A 24,298-nucleotide genomic window follows, 5' to 3' on the forward strand; every position below is an offset into this window, starting at 1 on the left:
CTGAGATGATTATCAACGATGGTTTGCATTTAATGGTGGTAAGGAGGCTTAGAATCACGTTGGTGATTCGTGACTGAGATGAGCGATTTGGTGGTTGAAGGCGGCAATTTGGTGGTTAGGGGTTGCGATCTAGTGATTGGCAGTGTTGATCCGATGACTGGGCATTGATCTAGAATTTAAGGCTTGGATTCGATGGCTAAGGACATTGATCGGTCAGGGTTGCATCAATATGGTCGTTAAGGGTGTGAATTTGGTTGGATTTAGTGTCGATATGGTGGTTTGAGCTTGGAAATTTTAGGTCACAGTAAACACACTTGAAAGTATTTTTGACTATAAATATTTTCAATTACATTTGAAAACATTTTACAAAGAAACAAACGGAGCGCAAATATATATTTTTATTTTCTTTCTCTTTCTCTCACTCCTTCCAAACATGCAAGAGGGAGGCATTTTCTTTTCCATTTCTTTTGCCTCACTCTTTTCTCTTCCCTTAGGCTGCATTTGTTTCGACGGTAAACGCTTTCAGGAAATTGTTTTACACGTTTGCGGGTGTTTGGCAGGTGCTGAAATTTTGGTCAAACGAAAAATGTGCAACAGTTGACTGTAAAATACTGCCTCCCACCCGGAAATGATTTTCCATTTGTATTTTACCTTCAATTGATTTCAGTCCTCATTTTCCCTCTCGGCTTCTCGCATTGAGTCACTCCAGTCAAGCTCCACTCCCTGCCTCAAGCCAGTCCGAGCTTCACCCACCGTCCGACGAGCGCCGCCACTCTCCCATGGTGAGTTTCCTCCACCGTTTCTCGCATTCTCCTTCACACACCAGCACCGGTCGCACCCCAGCACTGGTCGCCCCCGATCGTCGCACCAAAGACCAGCCCACCAACGGCGCGAGATCGCGCCATGACCCACCGCGAGATCACGTCATAACCCAGATCGCGCCGTTGCACCTTGGCACTGCAATCTTGCACAGTCGCACCCCAGCACCGATTGCGCACCCCAGCACTGATCGCGATAGCGCACCCCAGCCTTCGCGATCGCGCCGACGCACCCCAGCCTTCGCGATCGCGCCGTCGCACCCCAGCCTTTGCGATCGCGCCGCTTCTCTCTCGGATTTTATGATTTTTTTTTTTGGGTTTTGTTTCTTTTGTGATTCTACTGAGAAATGATGTTACATATTTGTTTGGAAGCTGAGAAAATGTGAGCATCAAATAAAAAATGTATTTTCTATAATATTTTCAAGATCACAACCAAACACCTGAAAATATTTTCCAAAGTATTTTTTAAAATGCCACCAAACACCTAAAAATATTTTCCTTTCCCGAAAATATTTTCAGCTGAAATTGTTTTACACCCGGAAAATATTTTACACCCAACCAAACGCAGCCTTAGTTATAAAGTCTTTGTCAAAGTTTAATCCTTACTATATTTCAATTATATTTGATTGATATACCTTGATTGACCTCATTTTTGCATATAATCAGATTTGGACGTAATTTACACCATATTGTAACTAATAAAAAATTGAGAATAGTATATTCTTAAGCTTATGCCTTATCTTCTTCTTTTTTTTTGCATTGTTATTGTTGCACCAAATATAATATTTATTAAGTCTAATTTAAAATCAACTATACAAAGCCAAAAAAAAAAAAGTTAAAAAAGAGGGGTAAAAAACAAAATTTCAATTTATTTCAAATACTGAAAAGTCAAAGGTCAAAACTTCTGGACTTTATTTATTGGCTGGAAAGCAAAACTTATCACCCAAAATAAAAGAAGAGATAAGGGGGTATATGTATAATGGTCCATGTATATCTCACTTTTTTTCTTGAATCCAGCCATCTGATGGAGAGAATAGGTCCCATCGGACAAGACAGAGAGTATCTTTATCCATTTAACATTAAAAACGTTACGTGGCGCAATCTAACAGGGTTTTAATGAAAAATTGGAAGGAACCGCAGAGGAGCAGAACCGTAGGGAGAGAAAATTGAGAAAGAGACAGAGTGGGTCCACACATTTTGCAATTTCCATTTCCGACAATGCTGAGTGAAAAATTACTATTATTTAAGATTATCCCTTAGTAAGTGAGTGAGTCATCGTTGGTTGCCGCTTCGTCACAAATCCAATCCACTAAGACTTGGACAGCTGGAACCACCCCTCTTTGCACTCTCTCTCTCAGGTTCTCTCTCTTTCTCTCTCTCCCAAACCCTAAACCAACTCTTTCTCTTCCTATAGGACACCGCCACACTGGATCCACTCCTAATTGTACGGTTTTAGACAACACCCACAAACACAATAACAACAACAACAACAACAACAACAACCACGTCGTACTACAACAACAAAAACAGCTTCAGAGGTAGTGGAAACTCAAACTAGAGAGAGGGAGAGACAAAGGAAGCACTGAAACACAACCAAAAAAAAAAAGAAAAAAAAAAAGAGGTTTTCTGGGACTCTGGAAGTGGAAGCCCGTGTACGTATATTCTGGGTAGCATAGATTGGTTCCTCAGATTCTTAAACCTAAAATTCTCAGCCTTTTTTGTTGTTTTTGTTTTTTGTTTAAAAAAAAAAAAAAAAAAAACATATACTGTAAATAAAAGAAGGGTCTGTATTCCACTTGGACATCCACCTCACTCTCTCCAAAACGCCATCAAAGCAGGTTAGTCTCTCTCTCTTTCTCTGTCTCCTTCTCTCTCCGTCTAATTACACGTGTTGTTGGTACGTATTATTATTATTATTTGTGTCTAATCTTCTTAATTCCATACATATACTTACTATTATTATATATGTGTCTCGGAATTAAGCTCGGTCGGGATCTCTAATTTCTTATTAATGGTTTCAAACCACTGATTTCAGTTTGTTGTTGTTCCTAGTTATGGTAATCTTCGTTTCTCTAGTAAGATTAGATTAAGTTTAGAGTTATGGGTGGTTGTACCTTTTCAACCTGAATTTATTTGTTTAACAAAATAGTTAGATAGATTTTCTTATCTTCTCTTGGAGATGTGTGTAATTATGAATAAATTTGACGGTACTTATAGGTTGCCCTTGTGAATTAAAGTTTTTATTTTTGGATGATTAAGAAAATTTATGGACATGTTTAGCTTAATCTATGAAAGTGCTCAAGGTTGCTTGTCTTAGACTAATAGAGGAGTGAGTATATATGGGATTGCTATTTTAGTTGAATTGAAGGCCAAGAATTACCCATAAGAGAAGCGTATATTGTTGACTTGACAATATTGATGTGAGGCTAAAAATTAAATGATGCTCGGATATGTAGATCATCAACTGAAGCAAATTACTGATGCAATGAGTAAGAGTCAGAACTCAGTGGAAGGATTAGTTCACCATTCAACTGAAAACTGTTTTTGGTTTATTCCAATCCTGGCATAAGTTGAATCCAAGCTTATAAGGATTGGTTGGACATTATCAACTAGTTTTATGGGCTACTAAGAGCATAATATGGTAATGAAAACTGCCCCAAGGACAGGAAGATTACAGTCCATATGAAACACTTACTTGACGGTACATTATGCTCTGTGTGATTATAGATAAGGTATAAATTATGAGATGTTTGAAGAAAATGTTGATGGCTATAAACAATGTGAGTCCTGGTGGCAAGCAGATGAACGATGGTCTATGACTCGGAAGAGGCTGTGGCTTTATAGAGCTGAATGACAAAATAGGACCAACCATGAGTAGCTTCCATTTAAGGCTTTGTTAGCTTTGTTTCAATTATTTTAAGGCAAGCCATTATTAAGTTCTTAAGGTTCTTATGGTAGCTATCTTCCTTGAATCAAATGTTCCCTCATGTGCTTCATCCCTTTTCTTTTCAATAAAATTTTCTTACAAACACAAAAAAAAAAAAAAAAAAGTTCCCTCATATAACTTTTCGTACAAGTAAAATGCCATAAGATTTGTGCTTATATCAAAAGTCGTGTGAAAAAAATTATGATCAGGTTCAAATTTTTTTTTTTTGATAACATAGGAGAACTTTACTTAAGATTAGTTGCACGTCGCAGAGCATACTGTACAACAATTCTCACTGTTAATCAAACTCCTATGGGCAACTGGCCCTACCCGCCAGAACCAGTTACCGGATAATCCTCATGCCTAGGAGGCATCAAGTTCAATTATTAAAGATATAGGTCATTATTTTAATTACTTATTAGAAGGACAAAGGGGGAAGAGAAGAAATGCGAACTTAAGAGAAGAAGAAAAAAGAATTACAGCCATTTAAGTCAACTAGAATTTTGTTGTGTGTGTGTGTGTTTTTTTTTTTTGATAGGTGTTGGGTGCTTGTTGAATGCATGCTCTGTCACAAAGTTATTTGAGATACTGAGTTTTAGTCTTCCCTGTGACCTGTGCTACCTTTCCATTTATATGAGCTCAATGACCTTGTTCATTGTGGAGGCTAGTCTAATTCATTTTTGGAGTATGGAGGATGCATTGGCTTAACAACTTTGCATTTGATTGAGAATAAAAAAATTTGCTTTTATCTAATTGAAACAGTATCAATAGTAAGTAAATTTATCATCTTAAGATCTTAGAATGTGACATGGTTATTCAATATGTTGATTTCAGGAGCTTTCAATATATTGCTAAGGGTGCAAGTGATCTGGTCATAAACTGTGGAACTAAAGGGGATTTTCTGAAAAAATCTTGATGGGGACAGGGGAAGAGGGCACACCTCCTAAGCCTTCCAAACCTACTTCTTCAACTCAGGTATCCCCTTCATCCTCCTCTCCCTCCTCCTTTCTTTTGTTTTCTTTCTCTTTGTTTGGTTTTTTTTCTTTATTGGTTTTAAAGCATTCTCAATTGATTTACAGGAGATACCGACAACACCTTATGCTGATTGGTCGACCTCTATGCAGGTTCTTGATGAAAATATATTTAATGTTTTTGATTGCTTTGTGCTGTTATAGATTTTTTATTGTTTTGTTTAGATTATACAGATAATTAGTGTTAGTGGCTTATAGATGAGCTTATTGTTTAGGCTTATTATGGTGCTGGAGCTACTGCACCTCCATTTTTTGCCTCAACTGTTGCTTCTCCAACCCCCCACCCTTATTTGTGGGGAAGCCAGGTGAATATCTCCCCTTTTTTGGATATGTAGAAGACTAGAAGCATACATTCTCTATATAATAGAAGGTTCTTATTTGCTTTTCTGTTGGCTATTTATCAGCACCCTTTGATGCCACCATATGGGACCCCAGTTCCATACCCAGCTTTATATCCTGCAGGGGGTGTCTATGCTCATCCTAATATGACCACGGTAATTATAGTGTTCATACTTTCTTTCTAGGCTAGGTTTCCTTATACTAATTTTTTATACAATACAAATGCATGCTCCCACACATGTGATACTCCCTGCTGCTGTTAAATACTGAGAAGGTTTTAAATTTGATCATCTAAATTTCTTTTTACCATTTCTTCTGTAGACCCCAAACCCAGTGCAGACAAATGCAGAGTTGGAAGGTAAAGGGCCTGATGGAAAGGACCGGGCTTCAGCTAAAAAACCCAAGGGAATGTCTGGAAATTCCGGCAAGGGTGGAGAGTCTGCGAAGGCAACTTCAGGTTCAGGAAATGATGGCGCTTCACAGAGGTGCAGCAACCTAAAGTGTAGTTTGATCTTCTTTTGTCTTGGTTTCCTTAACATTGGATTTACATAAATGTGTGCTATCACTGCTTTATGCTGATTAGAGATCTTCTCCCACCCCCCCTCCCTTTCTTCTCTCTCTCTCCGTGATTATTAGTGCTGACAGCGGTACAGATGGTTCTTCAGATGCAAGCGATGAGAATAATAACCAACAGGTACATTATCTTAATATTAATACATGCACTTTCTTACTTATCATTTAGCTGGTTTTTGCATGCCTATGTGTTGGAGTTTCCCATATCTGTTTCAATCTGGCCTGTTGATATGACTTTTTTTTTTACACACATGCCCAATTCTGTAGGATTTTACAGCAAGCAAGAAGGGAAGCTTTGACCAGATGCTTGCAGATGGTATATATATATATATATGGTTTTTTTTTTTTTTTAAATCTTCAACCTAAATGTTTCCTGCCTATGTCACTTTTTCTGTAATAATTTTGTACTCACTAAAACTTCCTCAGGAGCTAATGCACATACTAACACTCCTGGGGCCATTATTCAAGCTTCTGTGCCTGGGAATCCTGTAGTCTCAGTGCCTGCAACTAATCTGAATATTGGAATGGACTTATGGAATGCATCACCTGCTGGTGCTGGAGCTGCAAAAGTGAGAGGAAATCCATCTGCATCGGCACATGTTTCTCCAGCAATGATGGGTCGTGAAGGTGTAATGCCTGATCAGTGGGTACAGGTATAAGCCTTGTAGTTCTCTCTCTCTCTCTCTCTCTCTCTCTCTCTCTCAAAAAACAAAAACCTTACTCAAAAACAAATATTAGGAGTTTGTGCCTGTTTCCCAATGCAATTCTTAGCAAATTATCTAACAATGAAATTCTTTATCATATTTCCGCTTTTGTGTCATTGCCCACAAAACAGGTGCACTTGTGCACATATGTGACTCTCCATTAGTTTCAGACTTTTAGTATCCCATTTTATGTTGGCCTTAATTTATCACTTAATATGCTTGCATGGAGAGGCTGTAAATTTTTAAGCCATTATGGACTTGTGTATCCGCTAATTCCATAGTTTTTACTTTTATGTTACCCATTAAGCTTTTTGTAAATTCCTTTTTTTGAATTCTAACTCTTGATTTTGACAGGATGAACGTGAGCTGAAGAGGCAGAAGAGAAAGCAATCTAATAGGGAGTCTGCTAGGAGGTCAAGATTACGCAAACAGGTACAAATATACTTTGTGCTACCTGTCAGGACCAACTGTTTGCCTGTTTAATCATTATGCCCCACTAGCTCAGTCATGCTCTCTAATCGCCAATTCTTGCCTTATTTCAACTTTTTAACCATCTTAAGTTGTGACGAAAAGGTTTTATAACTTCCAAGCAATTAACTGCATGTTGTTACCATCTCTTTTTGAAGTTAAAGATTGATAATGAGGAAGAGGGAACATTTGCATGATTGGGACTGTATGGCCCTTTAAAGTATTAAAATTCGTACTTAAGAGAGAATATCTTGAACTTACATTGCTTGCTGAGAAGTTTTAACATGTTCTTGGGGTCTGGATGGTGAGCATTTATTATCCATTTTGTCAGAATGCTGAACTTCTTGTTTAGTTTTTTCAATAAATTTAATTTTGTGTTCCATGTCCCAACCAGGCAGAGTGTGAAGACCTACAAGCAAGAGTGGAAACTTTGAACAACGAGAATCTCAATCTCAAGGATGAGGTCCGGAGGCTTTCCGAGGAATGTGAAAAGCTTACATCTGAAAATAGTTCCATTAAGGTTAATTTAAACCCTTGCATCTACTCCATGTTGCCCTTTCAATTTAGTGATCATTATATTCCGAACACTTTTTTGCTTAATTTCATTCCATATTTTCCAAAATTTTAAAGAAATAGAAAATATTTTATTCCCAATTGTCATTTGATAAGCCAGATATGTCAAAAGCATTGCAATCAATTCTCTACTGAAGTTCTGATCAGTCTGATTGAAAAGTTTTGCTCATTTTTGGCTGCTATAACAGGAAGAGTTGACACGAATATGCGGACCAGAAGTAGTTGCTAACCTGGAACAGAACGTTGCCACATCAGTTATTCAATCTCGTGGTGACGGCAACAATTTAAATTGAAACACTCCTACGATACGACAGATAACATTGCAGTCAGAAATTAATTCAACTCCAGGAAGTAATGGTATTGGCCCTAATGGATCATGAAACATTTATTTTCCTTACTAATTTTATAGCCTTAACCCTTTGTAACTGTAACTTTTTATGATATCTTTACTGAGTTGGGACATTCCTGAGTCCATCGGTATTGCTGTATTGATCAACTGAAGAAAAAAAAATCATATAGGAGAATACTTAACCGTTTATGTATTGAATGAAATCGCAATGGATATTAGGTTTTCAGTTTAATTGACGCTTGCAAACCTTTGCTCTATTTGCATAGTTCATAATTATCAATACCTCATTTCTTAGCAATTCAGCTCTTTAAAAGTTTAAGTACTTGTGTTAAACATGGCATGTAGACTTAAAAACTAGCATCCTTGATTTCTGGTGGTTGAGGTACTTACGCTGTGAGTTGACGCTTTAAGATAGCAAAAGCACGAGTTTGGTACTCGTGCTCTGAGGAAAACCCTCAAATTTCCTCACAGAGCAAACGCTATACCAGTGGGCTAATAGCTAAGACAATTGACGTTAGATGTACGAATTACTAAGATGATGAGAAATCCATTGCTTGAAAAATGTCCATCCTTTTTGCCCTAATTTATTTTTGGGTTGGGGTTGGGGGTAGGGGGAGTATAGTATATGAGTATGACCCACTGGAAGCCACGTTCATAGACTATCAATTGGAAGGAATCATCAAAATACTCTCACTACAGATCACAAAAAACAAAATGTGATACTTCAGGCAAACACGCATTGATACAAATTTTCAAGAGCCACATGTACACTAAAGGTGCAATACAAGCCTATCATTTTCCCCAGCTATTTCCTGTAAAAGAAACAACCGAATTGTCTGAAATCTTGCAAGAAACTTTAGCACAATCGTGATGTCTAAATCTGTGAATGTGTGATACCAGCTATAAGCTTGACTTACTATAGGCCTTATCTTCTTCTTCTTCTTCTTCTTCTTCTTCCTGTTAAGTACAAAACTACCTTGAAAATGGGGAAAAAAGAATTCAGAATTATGCATATTTACAGGGACGTATCAATCAATCATCACGATCTGAGCCAGTATCGGAGGCTGTCCTTAATGGGCCCTCAATTGCACTGTGCTGTTGTGGCTGACCCGGTGTCACAGAACCCCTGAACATTTGATCTACTGGTCCAGAACAAGTAAAACAGTTAATGTCTGAAAGAGAATAATTTGGTGGACTAAGCAAAAGACCAAAAGCACTACAAGCCACTACAATCCTCACCTGATCCCATAATCTTTGCAAGCGTGTTCCTGACAAACTGAATCTCTGCTTGATGTGCACTTATTAGTTTAACCTGCAAATTTAATAACAGGCTTAAAATCTGCATTTCATACATAGAAGAAGGCATGCACACTGTTCTCTCAGATTCAACCTAAAGCCAATTACTTTTAAGGCCCTTTTAACTAGGGGAAATATAGAACGAGTAAAAGCACATCAGTTATCTCAAAATATTAGGGTTTCAGCATAATCAAGTATTACCAGCCTTATTTTCCTTCGGCCAAAAAAAATAAGTATTACCAGCCTTAGTAGCTACTGGTCTTCCTAGCCTTTCAATGATAGAGGGCTTGTGTTCAACCCATTAAAGGTGTTGGGAATCGGGGATCACAATTTCTTCTCAAATTTGTCCCAAAAAAGTAGAAAAGCATATTTATGGTACCTGATCTTTACCCCATGTTACAATTCACAGAAAGGACACAAATACCTTGATTGATGCATTCACACAGCTTATCTAAGGAAAAACATACCAGCAATTAGATAATTTACCATTTCACCATATGCAAAACCCATGATGTGATCAACTCTAGCTTGATGTCTCTGAAAGAATGGACGCAGGTAATTCACGTATATTTGCTTGGCCCCCTGGTGAAAAGCAAACAGTCATGAAACAATGAGTTCACCCTACGTCTAAATTATGTTGCAGTCTAGAGGAACCAAAAGTTGTTGGAAGCAGAATATAACAATTTTTGTCCCAGTACTTGTTGGCTTGTTGCCATATATTCAAAAGAGAAGCATAAGCTTAAACTCACATCAGCAGAAGGAAGTTGAAGCCAAACAAGAAATGCAAACTTCATGTGGTAGTACAAAGGACACCTGCATATAATTAAAACAGAATGAGTAAATCAATCAAGTTCACGTGGATTGGTTCATACTTCATGACAATGTGTGTATCTTTCAGGATTCTTTTTTTTAATTATTATTGGTAAGTTATACATGCACCCAATGAATCTTGAACGTACAACCTCAGCCTCCATCCCATTATTATGGAAGGAGGAACCGAGGAAGTGCCACTTGAGCTATAGCTCATTGGTCTCTCAAGAAATTCATACTAGTAGTCATATCTGTTATTCACCGCCTTGTGCAAATGAATCACGTGAATTACTAAAGCTGATAGTGTTTGAAACCACATTTTCTGCTATTACTTTTTCTGACAAGTTTTCTCTTTTCTTTTTTGATAGGTAAGAAAGTAATATTATTAATAGAAAAGAATAAAAGATACACAAAATTCACGGTAGTGAACAAAGAACAACATAGCAACAAAAAGAAAGAAAGGATTCAAAATCCTATTCTAAGAGACAAGAAAAAAAATAATAGTAGAACAATCCAAAAGACCCCAACACCGAGACCAATCAAAGAGAGTCCGCTGGCACAAATCTAACAATTGAGCCATTAATTTCTCAATATCTTCAAAAGAACGCCAATTACATTTAGTCCAAATAGTCCACCTCAAACAGCCTAGTACCAAATTCCAAATATCAGAATTATATTTCCCAAGCCAATGGTGCCAACAACAAAGTAAGTCTGCAACCGAACCTGGCATGACCCAATAAATCAATCCCAAACAGCTAAAGCATATGCATCCACCTAGAATGAGCTAACGGACAAAAAATAAGAAGGTGATCCACAGATTCCTCATTACAACAGCACATACAACAATGATTTTCCAGGGGGCGACCATGGAGCATAAGATTATCCAAAGTGAGGGTCAGCTCAACTGCTTGAATATGTTAAATAAGTTTTGGCAGCAAGGAGAGAGAGAAAGGGAGATTCAGGCTAGTGACCTCCATTTCATGAGGTGTGAACCCCAATCAATTGTGCTCTCTTCATGCAAGTAAAGAGGTACAATTCAAGGAATCAGAGTTTGACATATGTTTGAGCGCTTGCTGTTTGCTATACAGATTTCAAAATACACACAACTTGTATAAACACATAATCGAAGCACAGCACATGGCATTCTGAAGATAAAATTGTCCCCAAAGTAATAGCTTGTTTTGACTATGCTTACAAGAGTCAAATATATTTTAACTCATCAAAAAGTTTTTGATTGACATAGGTCACTGATGTTGCTCATAATATAACCAATTGAATCATCAAAATACATTATAAAATCAAAAGAGAAAGAAAGAATCTGCTTGAACATAAGACTTAATTTAAAAAAAACTGTTAAACCTAAGAGGAATGTAAACATAATACGTGAAGTGTCTACCATCATCAACCATACCAAGCAATGCCTAGAAATTTCATATGACATCTCTCTCAAGGGCAAAAAAGGTCCAATATAAACTTATAAATAAAAACAGTCTCATGTGACCAGAAATTATGGTTTAGAATCACATAAATGGGTTTAGAATATACCAGGAAAGCAGCTTGTCAGAAAAGACTTCCACAATGCTGAAAGATCCATAAGCTGCAAGCAATCAAACCAGACATGAATGGGATCGATCAGTTACATGCTAGAGGCTAGAAGTCATTTACTTCAAAATTTTCAGCAAGCACGAAAGATAATATCATCCAGGTAACTTAAACTTGTCCCCTATCGGCAAATTTAAAACATATAATTGTCACCCAAGAGTAATGAACAGGATCAGACTAGTTGCATTCTCTAAAGATTAAAGGACATGTACCTTCAGAATTTCAAAAGCCATGAAAAAATAATGTCATCCAGGTAACTTAAAGCTTGTCTCATATCAGCAAAGATAAAACCTATGGTTAAGTCACCCAAGATTAGTGACCTAATCAACAGCATAAAAAGGGAAGGCTATTGATAAAAGGTGGTTATTGATAAGGGAAGGCTATTGTTTTGTGCCCCATCATCACCATCAGTTAAAGAATAGACCACAAGAACTAGCTACGCCAAAATGACTCCATGGTTCACTCTTCCATTTCTATTCTTGTCACCAAAATTTTGGATCAACCTCCATACGCATTCTACAACTTTGAGATACACAGCATGGAGATCGCTACCAAACACTTTCTTCCGTCCTTTCAATCCTATTAGAGGTCACGTATGTAGATTTTCAGACTCATCTTCATGAAGTGTGACACAGTTTTACACCAGCCCTTTACCAAATTGATTCTACTACTCTCCTTTTTTTATAGGTAATAAGAGTAGTTTATTGATAAAAATAATAAAAAACAATGAGTTCATGATGATGAACACATAGGAACAAAGAGAGCAAAAAGACAAAGAGATCAAGAGGCTATTCTAAGAGAAACAAGGAACTCTATGCTGGAAGAACAATCCAAGGAACCCAACAATGCGACCAATCAAAAAGAGTTCACTGGCAAAAATATTTTAAATCCAATGGTTTTTCAGTATCCTCGAATAAGCAATGATTCTGCTCCATCCAAAGATTCCAAACAATCCACATCAAACAACTGGTAACCAAATTCCAAATATCTAATCTATATTTCCCAAGCCAATTTCTCCAACAAGATAATAAACTCGCAACAGAGCCTGGCATGACCCATTGAATCCCAAAAATCTCAAACATACACACCCACAAAGCATGTGCCAACACACAATGAAGAAGGAGGTGGTCCATGGATTCCCCATTACAACGGCACATACAACACCAATTCACTAAAGGCAAACACCTTATCATGAGATTATCCAATGTAAGTATCCAACGTGAAGCTACTGTCCACATAAAGAAGGCAACCATTTTAGGAACCTTCACTTTCCAAATACCCTTCCATGGAAAAATGGAAATAGGAGCACCCTGAACCTCTTGGTAAAAGACTAAGTATCAAACGTACCACTTCCATTAGGCCCCGTTTGGTTGGGGTGAAAACAAGGAGGATGGAAAAGAATGAGAGGAAAATAAGGTGGAAAATAAAATTTTCTCTTGTTTGGTTCAGAAGAGAAAACAAGAGAGAGAAAATGGTGTGAAAAATAATCCCTCCGGACCCACATAATTTTGTCCTTTCAATTTGGGAGGAAAACTAAGGAGAAAAGATGATGTAGGTAATAAATTACACAAATATCCTCACCTTTATTGCTCTCACTTACTCTTCACTTTCCCATCTCTTCACATAATAATCAATTCATATAAACTACATTTTTCATCCTCCCACTTTTCTCTCCAACCAAACAAAAGAGTTTTCCACCCTCCCACTTTTCCACCCCTCCAACCAAACACACATGAGGGTAGACCAAAACTTTTCTATCCTCCCAATTTTCCATTCTCCCATTAATTTTCCACTCCTCCAACCAAACAAAGCATTAAACCAACGTAATTTGTCACTCCCCCACAAATTCATTCTACTACTCTTGCCTTGCAAAACAGAAAAAGGTAAAAAGAGGGTGTTCTATAGGGTTTAAAATGAAAACAGGGCACCGTCCACATCATCACAAATTAGAGTCAACCAGACTATAATGCAACTTAGGCTTTCCCAGACCTTTGAATGCCTTTGGTTCTACTGACACAGCAAATAAAGTAGAAACATTCTTGGGCTTTAAGGTTCACTAAAAATTAATAAGATGGCCTACTAGAGAGCCAGGATGATAAAATACGACACAAAAATAACCAAGTTTTTTGCAACGAAGTGCAAAACAAACACAATTTTAAAATTTTACAAATAAGGATGAAAAATTATCAAAATTTTGAGAAAAGAAGAAAAAAAAGGGAGGAAAAAGTTGCGACCTGCCCAATACAAAAGCATCCTTTGTTGCTCATTTTGATCTTTCGTCTCAATTGCCTTGAATGTAGAGTACACAGGTAAACCAATCCCAATAGAACAGCTGCACAAGCAGAAAGCTAAATATTATATTACACACCAAATATAAGTATTTTTATTTTAGTTTGTAATGGATGAAGCACATATGAGTAACTAAACATCAAAGATCAAGATCGGAGCCTATATGATGAAAAATGGTCTATAGGAATTAAAAATCTGCAAGTACATATTTGAAGTCATGGCTTACCTTGACAAGAATCGTTAATTGTTATTGTTTGCCAATATTATACACTTCTAAAAATGAAAATAATTGAGCAAACAGCTTTGAAAAAGGCGTTAAAAATATATGGTCAAAACAAACATTAATTAATGCGCACCATGCTGTTCGAAGTACAATGTTAGAACCAAGAGGACAAAGAAGCAACTGCAGCCCCACCTGCATCAGATATTTTGAAAATCAGTTTAAGCATGTACCTGTTAGGGAAATCAAAGGAGTTCCAAAACTGCATGATACAATAATGATAGCAACTAAGTAATTAGTTCACTTAAAAATTATTAATTTACTTATAAAAATAATAAACAAAAATGGAACTAGAGTACAAAGAAAGCTATGTAGAGCAAAGCCCTTGCAAAACTTAAATGAAATCTAGAAATATCTAAAAATTCAGAACTACCCCATCTGGTATGCAAACCCAAATGAAAAAAACTTCAACAACACATTCTTGAACTCCCATAAAAAAAATTTTCAATTCAGACCCTAAAAAGTTCTTCTATTCTCCCTCAAACACACCACGTCACCCACAAAGACCCTAAATCAGTCCTCATTTATCTAACTCACAATCAATACAATTGAAAGTAAATAAAAACATCTCACACTTCGGCTTTGGATTGACATCGAGATGATATTATGCAAAAGTCTGAACAATCATCTCATAATAGTTATCTTGCTTGTTTTTAGATCAGATGCTCCTTCCTAAATCAAATATCTAAAACTCTCAATCAGCTCGTACTTTCTGCAAACCTAATTTACTTCCACTCTCCTGTCATTTTTTAACAGCAATTTCATCCGCCTTCGCATCTCATAGCTATTGTTTCATTAATTCTACAGACATTTATCATTATTCCGTCTTTTGAATAAAATTTCAGTTAGCCACTTTCAACAATATTGATCTGCTAGGAATTAATTCTTCATGCATCAAAAACTCACTAACTCTTACAAAGACACTAAAATTCCCAAAAAAAAAAAAAATTTATTCTAGTCCCTAAACATTTTCATTCCTATTTTTTTAAGATTTGTCCACCACAACATTGAAAAATTTGCCAAGTTTCGAATTATGGTAATCATTGCCTCCAATGAAATCATGCCTCTAGTTCCAGTTATTACAAATAAATCCACACTCTGATTCATAATTTCATGATGATATTTGATCTATGAAGAATTATATGGTTATCAATCGCCAACACAATCGCATTATTCCACTACGACTATAAAATAGAGAGAGGTACAGTACGAAACCCTAGCTAAAGAGAGAGTGAAAAACGAACAGGCATTGAAAGAGAGGGAGAAGATGATTCTTACCTCGCTTGGAATGTGGGATCCGAGAAGAGCCATTTCCATATACTCTCTAAATTTTCAATGAGGTATATTATTATTACTCTGTTCGTCTGATAGAAAAAAACAAAAATAAAAACAGACGTGAGAATCTAAAAAAGAAACGGTGTTGTCAGGCGCCCATCTATATATTCTATATATATTATTATATAATAATAGCTGAAATACAGAGAAATTAAAATTAAAATTTCAAGCTATAGAATTAATGTGTCCTAAATTATTTGTTATTAAAATATTTTATTTTTTAATTTTAGAATCAAATGTATGATCACATTATAAATATTTATTCAAGTGAATTATTAAGTACAAAAATCAAAAAATCTAAAATAAATGAATCCTAAAAAAAAAAGTGTTTCACAATAATTTTTTTTTTAAAAGTATGGACAATTTACATTTTATACCTAATAATATCCTTATAAATTTTTTAAAAGAATTAATAAAATATAAAAATGACTATCAATAGTATTTAAATTATATATATGAATTATATTATACATCTTAGAGCATCCACAGCAAATGTGCCAAATGCCAAATATTTGGTACACCAAACACCAAAAAACCCCTTTTATCAAATGTGCTAAATGTGACAAATTTTTGCAACATGCTATAGTATCCTTCCAATTTGCCACGGACAAGCCATGACAAAATATATATTGTTATTTTATTCCGTTTTCTCTCTCCTCATCATAGATATCTCTCTTCGTCTTTTCATCTTTGTCTTCTCTATTCGTCTTCCACAGCACACCGATCACCAAAGGCCACCACTCGACGCTGCTGATCTCACCAAAGACCACCACTTGACGCCACTGACCATCTGTCTTCTCTATTTTGCTTCAGGTTCTTTTTTTTTCCTTTTTTCTTTTTTCCGTTCACTTTTTTTGGCTATAGTTTGATGGGTGGTTGGGTAATGGGTGGGTTCAGATGGGCAAATCGGTGGTAGGTGGGTTCGGGTTGTGGGTTATGGCGGTGGGTGGGTTGAGATGGTGATGGGCGGATCAGTGGTGGTGGGTGGGTCAGCTGGTGATGGGCGAATCAGTGGTGGTGATGGCAAATCGGCTGGTGATGGGCAAATCGGTGGATTCGGCGGCGGTTGTGGGTTGATTTTGGTGGTTGTGTTTTTTTTTTTTTTTTCCTCTGGTGATTGTGGCCGCAACAATTTTTCTGGTTGTTGTTGTAGTTGTCGTTGTTGGTGTTGTTGATGATGATGATGGGGGAGGAATTTAATATATTATTTTAATGTCATGTAAACATTATTTTAATGTATAGAATTGAAGAATAAAACATCTGATAAATGAGATGTTATAAAATGATGTGGTAAAATAATAAAGTATGCTTTTGGTGTGGCAAAATGACATTTTTTTTTCAACATTTTCTACGGATGCTCTTATTGTATATCTTTAAGTATATCCATGCATATGCATGATGTTACAAGTTAGTAAGAAATAAAGACAAAATAGTTTAGCTCCGGCAATTTAAACACGCCTGCGGATACCCGCACTTAATGGACGGTTTTTACTTGACCTGTATAACAAATGGGGCTTAAATGAGGATTAACATTTTCCCCCATATCAGTCTCGTATATATTTGAAAAATTAAAAATATATTTTTATAGGTTTTTTTATAAGACATATATTGGTATTTTTAGCCATCAAAGTATAAATTTATGATATTATTTGATATTGCATTATTAAATTTATTTTTTTATGTTTTAAGATTGAAATTTTTTCTATTTTTTAATTGTTGTATTGTTATATTTGAATTGTTTCTGTATTTCTTAATAATTGAATTGTTGTATTGTTATGTTTTGAGAGAGTTTTGTAATTTATAATTTTTTTAATGTTTTATAGTTTTAATTTAACCATATTCAAAATAAATTTTTAATAAATTATATTTAAAAAAAACACATTAATTCCGCAAGATGGGTATCCATGGATATATAAGCTAGAACAAAGGGGTGGGAAAAAAAAAAAAAAAAAAAAACCAACCCCAAAGTGAGAGAGGGGTAGGTGTAAAGAATAGGAGAACCACCCCAAATTATCTTCAAATAATAAGTCACGTGACTTTTAAAAATAATACTTCTCAATAGCTTTATAAATTGCCAATAAGATAGAAAAATTAACTTTTTTTTATTCGAACACAATAAATCTCACAATGTTTTTGCAAAAGCGAAGGTGTCATACTGCTATGTGTCAAAATGAAATAAAATTATAGCATACTCATCATAATTAAAAACAAATGATAATTTTTAATTAACTCAATTAGTAAACTCTATTATCTTCGAATTAGAAATCTATAGTTTGATCTTGGCCTACATAAAAAACTAATCAGTTGGTGTTATAAAAATATTATAAAATTTTAGTGTACATAAAACTTTTTAATTTATACTGTAACTCATCGCAACTCAAAAAAAATAAGGAAGGAATATGGTGTGAAAATGTTAGTATCATTTTGTGAGGCACGTATACTTTCGTAAAAAATGTATGTGAGCGTCAGGGCGTCGGGTCAAGTTCTTAAGCCCAAGAAAAAAAGATGTTTTGGGCTTTTCTCTCTTAGGTCCATCATTGGCCCATTTGGGTGTAAGGAACCCCTGGAAAAGCCATTCAAAAAGAGAGCCTTATTTTTATAATAAAAACCAGGCCTCTTGAACTGAAAGAATAAAGTATAGACTGTATAGTATGTGGAGGAAATATATCAATATGCTGCCTGCACTAACCCAAAAGGCAAAAAGAGTATATGCTGTGCCTGTCATGCCCGTCTAAGACATGGCAGGCAGTAGTTGTGAACTTGTTATTGCGGATGCCAGAGAAAGAAATGACGCATTTTGGCTCTTGTTTGATTGGAATGAACCTAATCCGATCCAATCAATCATGAATCCCATCTCTACTACTTTTTTGTTAATACCATTGCTGATTCCTTACCATGATCAAAGAATTCTAAGCCCAAACCTGTTTAACTGAGATCACACTTCTATTATACTTTGAACTTGGATCAATATTTCCATGGTAGTATGCATGTAAAACTGCCATCGAATTCGTTTTTGATAGAACAGTCTTTTGTTTACTTTGACAGCTAGCTATGATTGTGTGTCAACTAATAACCGATGCAACAAATTTAAGCTTTAACATTAGATAAAAATAAATAAATAAATAAAGTAGTTGAATTTTCGTTCCAATACTTCTGATTGCACAAATAGCATACATTAAAAAACAAGAGTATCTAGGCATATTGGTTGAGTTCAACCTAAATTCTGCGAGAACCTCCATTCTTAAGGAATAATTCACTACAGGAATTCATGCTCATTTTTGGGGGAAATTCACTCACAAGGATTCATTTAAAGCATAAAAAAGGTAGTAATTCAAAACATATGATACATGTGCATACCTAAAAATAGTAACATGTGAAACATTAACGATTCATTTCAAGTCTAAGTAATCAAAATTATTTCCGTGCTTAAAAAAGGGGAGCAAATTCTCTTAATTTCACGATTAAGATTTTATTTCCAACTTGTTAATCATTTAAAATTATAACTGACATAATACTAGATATATATTTTTAGATTGTGATATTGAATTTGAATCATGAAAATGACCCATTTCAAGAGAAGAGGGTCTTATAATACTAAAAGAAAAGGGGGAGAAAGAAAAAGATCCCTAAAAAAAAAAAAAGAAACACAGAAGGAAAAAAGAAAACGAAAAGGAATAAAGAAAAAAAGAAGAAAGAAGAAAGAAATGGACAAAAAAAAGTTCCAAGTATGGATGGGCAAATTGATACATATAATTTCCCAAACATGTTAATCTGGCAACAAACGAAGGCCTTATCTGTAAGGACAATATATAAAACAAAGAGGCAGACAGTAGCCAGCATTTAGCTCTTCTTCCTCTCTAACAACACTTTAAAGGAAACTACCATAGAAAGAAACAAAATGGTCAGGGCTAAATACAGGTTACATTCCAATCCCCCTATATCTAAACTTATAATTCTCCATCCTAACCCCCTTAAAAAAGCCCTTTTACTAACAAAGGAAAAAAAAAATTACAACCGGGCATATAATGTTCCTCTTGCACAAGAAAGACATTACATATACATACACCGGTAAATAACTTGAGAAACCACCATGATCATCACTATCGATAAGGTATTTTATTTCATGGATCAGTATATGCATTTCACATTATATAAAATAAAATGCATATAACCGATTCATGAGATAATAATAAAATTATTTATTACGCTATTAACACTTCCAAGCTGATGTGGCGACCATCGGCCTATCACGCCAGCAAAGCACCAACTCGGCATGCCGCTTTCCGACTTGGAAGCCCCTAACCTGTACTTTCCCCAACAAACACTCAGCTTGAAAGTCTGCAAACTGACTCAACTGTACAGGCTTCATTCCCGCCCCATAGAACACGTCCTTCCACGGAGCGACTCTCCTCCCCGCCGCCTCCACCGCCGCCAAAATCCTCGGCCTCAGCAACACCATCTCAATTTTCCTCACCCAGTCGCCGCCAACGCCACCGCCTCCAACGGAAGCATCAAGAGACTCAAGCATCAAGGCGTAGAACTCAAGGCTGTTCACAAAGTTGCGCCGAAACGACGCTGACCCGCTCTCTGTCCAGCCTTCGTTGTCCACGAGAACCACGACGTTTGGAGAGACAGTCCTGAGATCGCTGAGAAAAGCGGCTATGTTGTTGGTGGAACCAAGACGGCGAAAGATAGTTGGTGACAAAAGAAAAGCGGTCTTCTCTCCATTCATGAATTTTATAGCTTTGAAAGATAGCGATTCGAAGGTACGTAAGTGAATAAGATCAACCTGGAGTCTGATTTTGAGTTCTTGGGCGAACTGTGAGAGGTTTTCTTTGATCAGTCTGCTCTCGAGGGCGTATTCTTCGGGCACGATAGCAGTGATTCGAAGAAACACTGATGGAATATTATTGTTAGTGGCTTTGCAAGACTCAGCCCTTTCGGAGATCTCTTTCATGAAGGAAGCGTATTGGCCACCAAGTCCGATGTCGAAGTCGACAACGTGGAGGAAAGTGGAGCCTTGAAAAGCTTCAAGGAGGGCTTGGTTGGTAGTGAAGTGAGAGAACAAAGGGATCGGTGAGATTCCAGAGAAGGCCTTGTAGGTTTTGATTGTCTGGACAATTTCTGACCAGGAAGAGAGTCGAGTTGTTCGGTTTGTACCGTTGGTGAGTAGGCTCTGGAAAGCTTCTCTGAAGTAAAAGGCAGCTCGTTGGAGCGGTTTTCCCACTGGAGCTCGATGGCGTTGATTGAGCCGCTCCAATATTCCCTGGGCGAGTTGTAACTGGTTCGAGTCAAAGCAGTCCACAGCTCGAAGAAGCTCCTCTACTGACTCGAAACCGTTGAGGCTTGTATGATGAAACTCGTGGGTCAAATCAAAGGGGTTGGAGTTGTGGAGATCAGCCAGGTTTTGAGTGGAGTAATTGACGTCACAGATGAAATCAGTGTGCACAAACTGAGTGGGATCGAAGGGCTGAGGGTGAGGAAGCTCTGGCAATTGAACAACCTGATGAGGATCACAAGGATTGGATTGGAGAATAGTCCTCAAAGAAGGAACTGGGTCTTCATGATGTAGTAAATCAATGTCCCTTATGATTGAATCCCAGTCCAGATTATGCAGCACTTGTTCGTCCCAGTCGAGCGGGTCTTCTGGCCGAGACAGAACGTCGAGACGACCCGGAATTTCGGTCGTGGAGGCCGGCTTTTCCTTGACGGGGCTCGGGCTCCGGCGAAGGTCAAGAACCGAGGTGGGTTCGTAGCACAGGCTATTTGGAGTGTTCGTAGGGCTGTGGAAACCGATATTTCTGCTGGTGTTGTTGGAAAGAACCGGTTTTGGGTTCGGAGATTGGTTATTGGTTTGTGGGGAATTGGCTGGAACTCTCATCGCTAAAGTGTTTAGAAAGTTGAGAAACGGAGCTCAGAGTGCTTTGTTTCTCTTCAAAGTGTGGAATGGGTGAGGAGCTTTTAGTGGTCATCATTGTTGGCTTTTTATCTTTGCGTGTGTGCATGGGGTGGATGTGTCATGTATGGGGTATTTGGTATAATGGGAATGTATAATAAAAGATACATGCATGACATGCTCGACACAAGTCAGAAGATTGCCTTTATCTCTTTGAAGCTTCTAATTCAAGTTACTAATCATGCTTTTGTCTTTGCTTTTTGTGATTCTCGCTTTTTCGCTCTCTCAACTCTCACGACCAGCTAGAGAGAGCTATAGCCCATGCAATTCCAGAGTTGCTCCTCTGATAGATCCTGTTGTATACTGTGGACTTGCTTTATGCAAGCAGCAAGCACTAAGCACTAGAACCATAATAGAGCTAACGTTTGCTAATTGAGAGATTCATTTGGTAGTATTCGCTTTGGGCATTAAGATTCGGGTTTGTTAAGAAATTCTTATTTTACAACCTCAAAACATATTTTATCTATTTTACTAGTTTATATTATAACTTACCTAATATTTTTATTTTTATATACAACTTATTAAAATAATATAAATTACACAATCAAATGATATAAAAAATGATGTTTCTCTTTAAAATATGAAAGAAATATCAATATTTTTGTTTACAATTTATAGAGTTGTATATTCACAACCTTATAGTTCATTGATGCTAACAATTTTTACAAACCCATATATGGGTTGGTTGAAGCTCTAATTTAATGTCTTGGTTTTTAAAATAGTAACCGGAGATTTTTACAGCCTCTAATACTAGTACTCTACTAGCTCTAACCAATCTTAGTTTTTCAATTTTAACAACCAAGGTATCCTTTGCAAAATTCCTGAACACCCCTTTATGTGCAAAGGATGGTATGCGTGGCCCACAAATATCTGATGACAGTACACAAAAGTTTGTAAAAAATAAAGCTAAAATTATAACCAAGTTTTTTGTTCTTCTATTTAAAATTGATTGGAAAAAACTTTTCCAAGAAATAAGTGACATCTAAAAAAGATTGATTGCATACTCAAATCTGAAATTATATATATTGAGTACTTCAAATTTTGTTTGTGAAAATCCAGATAAGTATCGTGGCATTTCATTAATATCATTACATCGTAAAATCATGTCAGTCAACTCTATCAAAGCCTTTTCATCTGAGAGAGAGGGAGAGTATCTTTCTTTTCCTGAATGATAGGTGCTCTTGGACGCTAGTGCAATTGCAAAACAAGAAAGGGTGAAAAGGAAAATAGTCAAATACACACTCATAATCCTATGAAAGCATGAACTACGTTTTAATTAGCAAGTTCTAAGTACCAACCACTTCATATCAAAGTTAATATCAACTAAAAAACGACAAACAAGTCAAATAGTTTGCGTTAAAGTTCTTTTTGTTTTGTCGGCCCCACTGTAATTAGGAGTAATAGGTTTAGGGCCCACAAAAGTTCAAAACAGGCCCAAAGGCGAAAGAAAAACTCCACCACCTCAACTTTACTTATTCGTCGATAAAGGCTAAGCGAAAGTGCTATAATTAAGTACTTTGAGAGGATAGTCTACAACTTTAAAACTTTAAACTTTAAATCAGAGATTAACACTAGTATCCCCCTCGAAATTCCACTTGGCAGAGTAAAAGCCATTTGGTAAGTCTTCTTCCTTCACTAATCATCCTCACCATATAACTTTAACATAAAAAGGAACTAAAAGAGGTCGTCAAGGATTCCATGGTATTTCAAATTCTTTAACTACGAAAAATCAACAAGTTTAGATAAAAATTTATTCTCTTTTTTGGTTAAATTTATATATAAACTTCTTGAATAATTTATCTTTTGGTCTATGCTAGTTGTTTTTCATGTTTATTTCGGTGACTAATAAAAAAGTAAATAAGAATTTAAAAGGAAATCAAATTTGAATCATTCGATTGATGGTTGAGTTGAATTAGGATCACTAGTAGAAATCTTGCGAGATCAAATCCTTTATCTCATTCTCTTGCCACTTTATACTCCACAAACCAAATTTGTCATCTGTCCATCTATTTAATTAATTCCTACTTATAGTTTCTTTTTTATCTCACTCCCACAAAATAAAAGGCAAAATAATAATAATAATAATAATAAATGATGGGAACTAAAAAATTAAACCATCTCCAATTCGTCCACAAGAGTCGTCCAGAGCCAAAGGTCAGCACAAAATAAGAAGGTCATCTATGGACATAAGAAGGTCGTCTATGGACATAAGCACCCGGACGACCCCCTAATACTTAGGAAATTCCCAGAAATGGATTTATCTACAAAAGCTTGTAATTTGGACCACGTATAACTATTTTGAAACATGAATCGAATCCTTGTTCACCGCTACTAATTACTTAACTTCCAATGGCAGTTTTAGGAGATAAGATTAAACATTCTAACTTTTATAACAGTTGTGGAAGTTAAGTTTGAACCTCTTAACTTCCACAAATATAGGGAAAGTTACTAAACAAGTAACCACTCCAAAACTCATTATATAAGGACTCATCAACATCAAATGAAAGTAAGTTTTCACTACTCCTAAAAAGTTGGAATTCTTGAGTTCCAGAGAAAAAAACTAAATTAAGCATCGGAGGGTTCTTGGCCAGTTCATCCTGGTCTCCTTTGATCTTGTGTCTTTTTCTTTTCAAGCATTCCAAGCAATTACTAGCCTATTAAAGCTCGGAGCATTCAGCCTACTGATTTTCCATGCATCATCAGTTGGCACCATTTGTGGGAAGGAGTTCAATTTGTACGTTACAAATTATCTTTCTTGGACAAAAGGCTGTATGGTCCGTACAAGGTCAATAGCCACTAGTCCAGGTCATCAGGAGAGTGGAAACGCTTTTAGTCATCCTAACCGTGATCGTCAATCGACACCTATCATGCAACCGCCTTCCATCCAACAAATGCAGTCCATGGTAGCCGCTATGGCGGAGTTAACCCGTCAGAATCAGGAGTTGACTA

The 24,298-nt window shown here is 36.4% G+C and overlaps 3 protein-coding genes across 5 annotated transcripts; 1 reads left to right on the plus strand and 2 right to left on the minus strand.

Moving 5' to 3' along the window:
* The first annotated feature begins 2,144 nt into the window (after positions 1–2,144).
* On the plus strand, positions 2,145–8,013 carry LOC142625808 (G-box-binding factor 1). Its single transcript, XM_075799531.1, has 12 exons — positions 2,145–2,656; positions 4,579–4,719; positions 4,824–4,868; positions 4,991–5,080; positions 5,180–5,269; positions 5,436–5,599; positions 5,751–5,808; positions 5,955–6,003; positions 6,114–6,340; positions 6,746–6,823; positions 7,254–7,379; positions 7,621–8,013. Exons 2-12 carry the CDS (start codon positions 4,660–4,662, stop codon positions 7,723–7,725), a joined length of 1,092 nt encoding a protein of 363 aa, XP_075655646.1. The 5' UTR covers positions 2,145–2,656; positions 4,579–4,659; the 3' UTR covers positions 7,726–8,013.
* Positions 8,014–8,479: 466 nt separating this feature from the next.
* On the minus strand, positions 8,480–15,480 carry LOC142623359 (HVA22-like protein k). 3 transcript variants are annotated; one of them, XR_012842127.1, is made up of 9 exons: positions 15,337–15,467; positions 14,135–14,193; positions 13,724–13,821; positions 11,433–11,484; positions 9,827–9,890; positions 9,564–9,659; positions 9,021–9,093; positions 8,699–8,923; positions 8,480–8,593 (listed from the first exon to the last, which is right to left on the minus strand). XR_012842127.1 is itself a non-coding variant. In XM_075796756.1 (8 exons), the coding sequence occupies exons 1-8, from the start codon at positions 15,373–15,375 to the stop codon at positions 8,814–8,816; spliced, it is 591 nt and encodes a 196-aa protein (XP_075652871.1). In that variant the 5' UTR covers positions 15,376–15,480; the 3' UTR covers positions 8,480–8,813. The 3 variants fall into 3 exon arrangements, 2 of the variants coding, with proteins under 2 accessions (XP_075652871.1, XP_075652870.1); XM_075796756.1 differs by having other exon boundaries at positions 8,480–8,923; positions 15,337–15,480; XM_075796755.1 differs by having other exon boundaries at positions 8,480–8,920.
* Positions 15,481–19,121: 3,641 nt separating this feature from the next.
* LOC142626272 (scarecrow-like protein 15) lies at positions 19,122–21,359 on the minus strand. Its single transcript, XM_075800075.1, has one exon. The coding sequence runs from the start codon at positions 21,272–21,274 to the stop codon at positions 19,604–19,606; it is 1,671 nt and encodes a 556-aa protein (XP_075656190.1). The 5' UTR covers positions 21,275–21,359; the 3' UTR covers positions 19,122–19,603.
* Between the last annotated feature and the right edge of the window lie 2,939 nt (positions 21,360–24,298).

This window comes from Castanea sativa, chromosome 2 (assembly GCF_040712315.1).
Source record: "Castanea sativa cultivar Marrone di Chiusa Pesio chromosome 2, ASM4071231v1".
In the NCBI taxonomy this organism is placed as follows: Eukaryota; Viridiplantae; Streptophyta; class Magnoliopsida; order Fagales; family Fagaceae; genus Castanea; species Castanea sativa.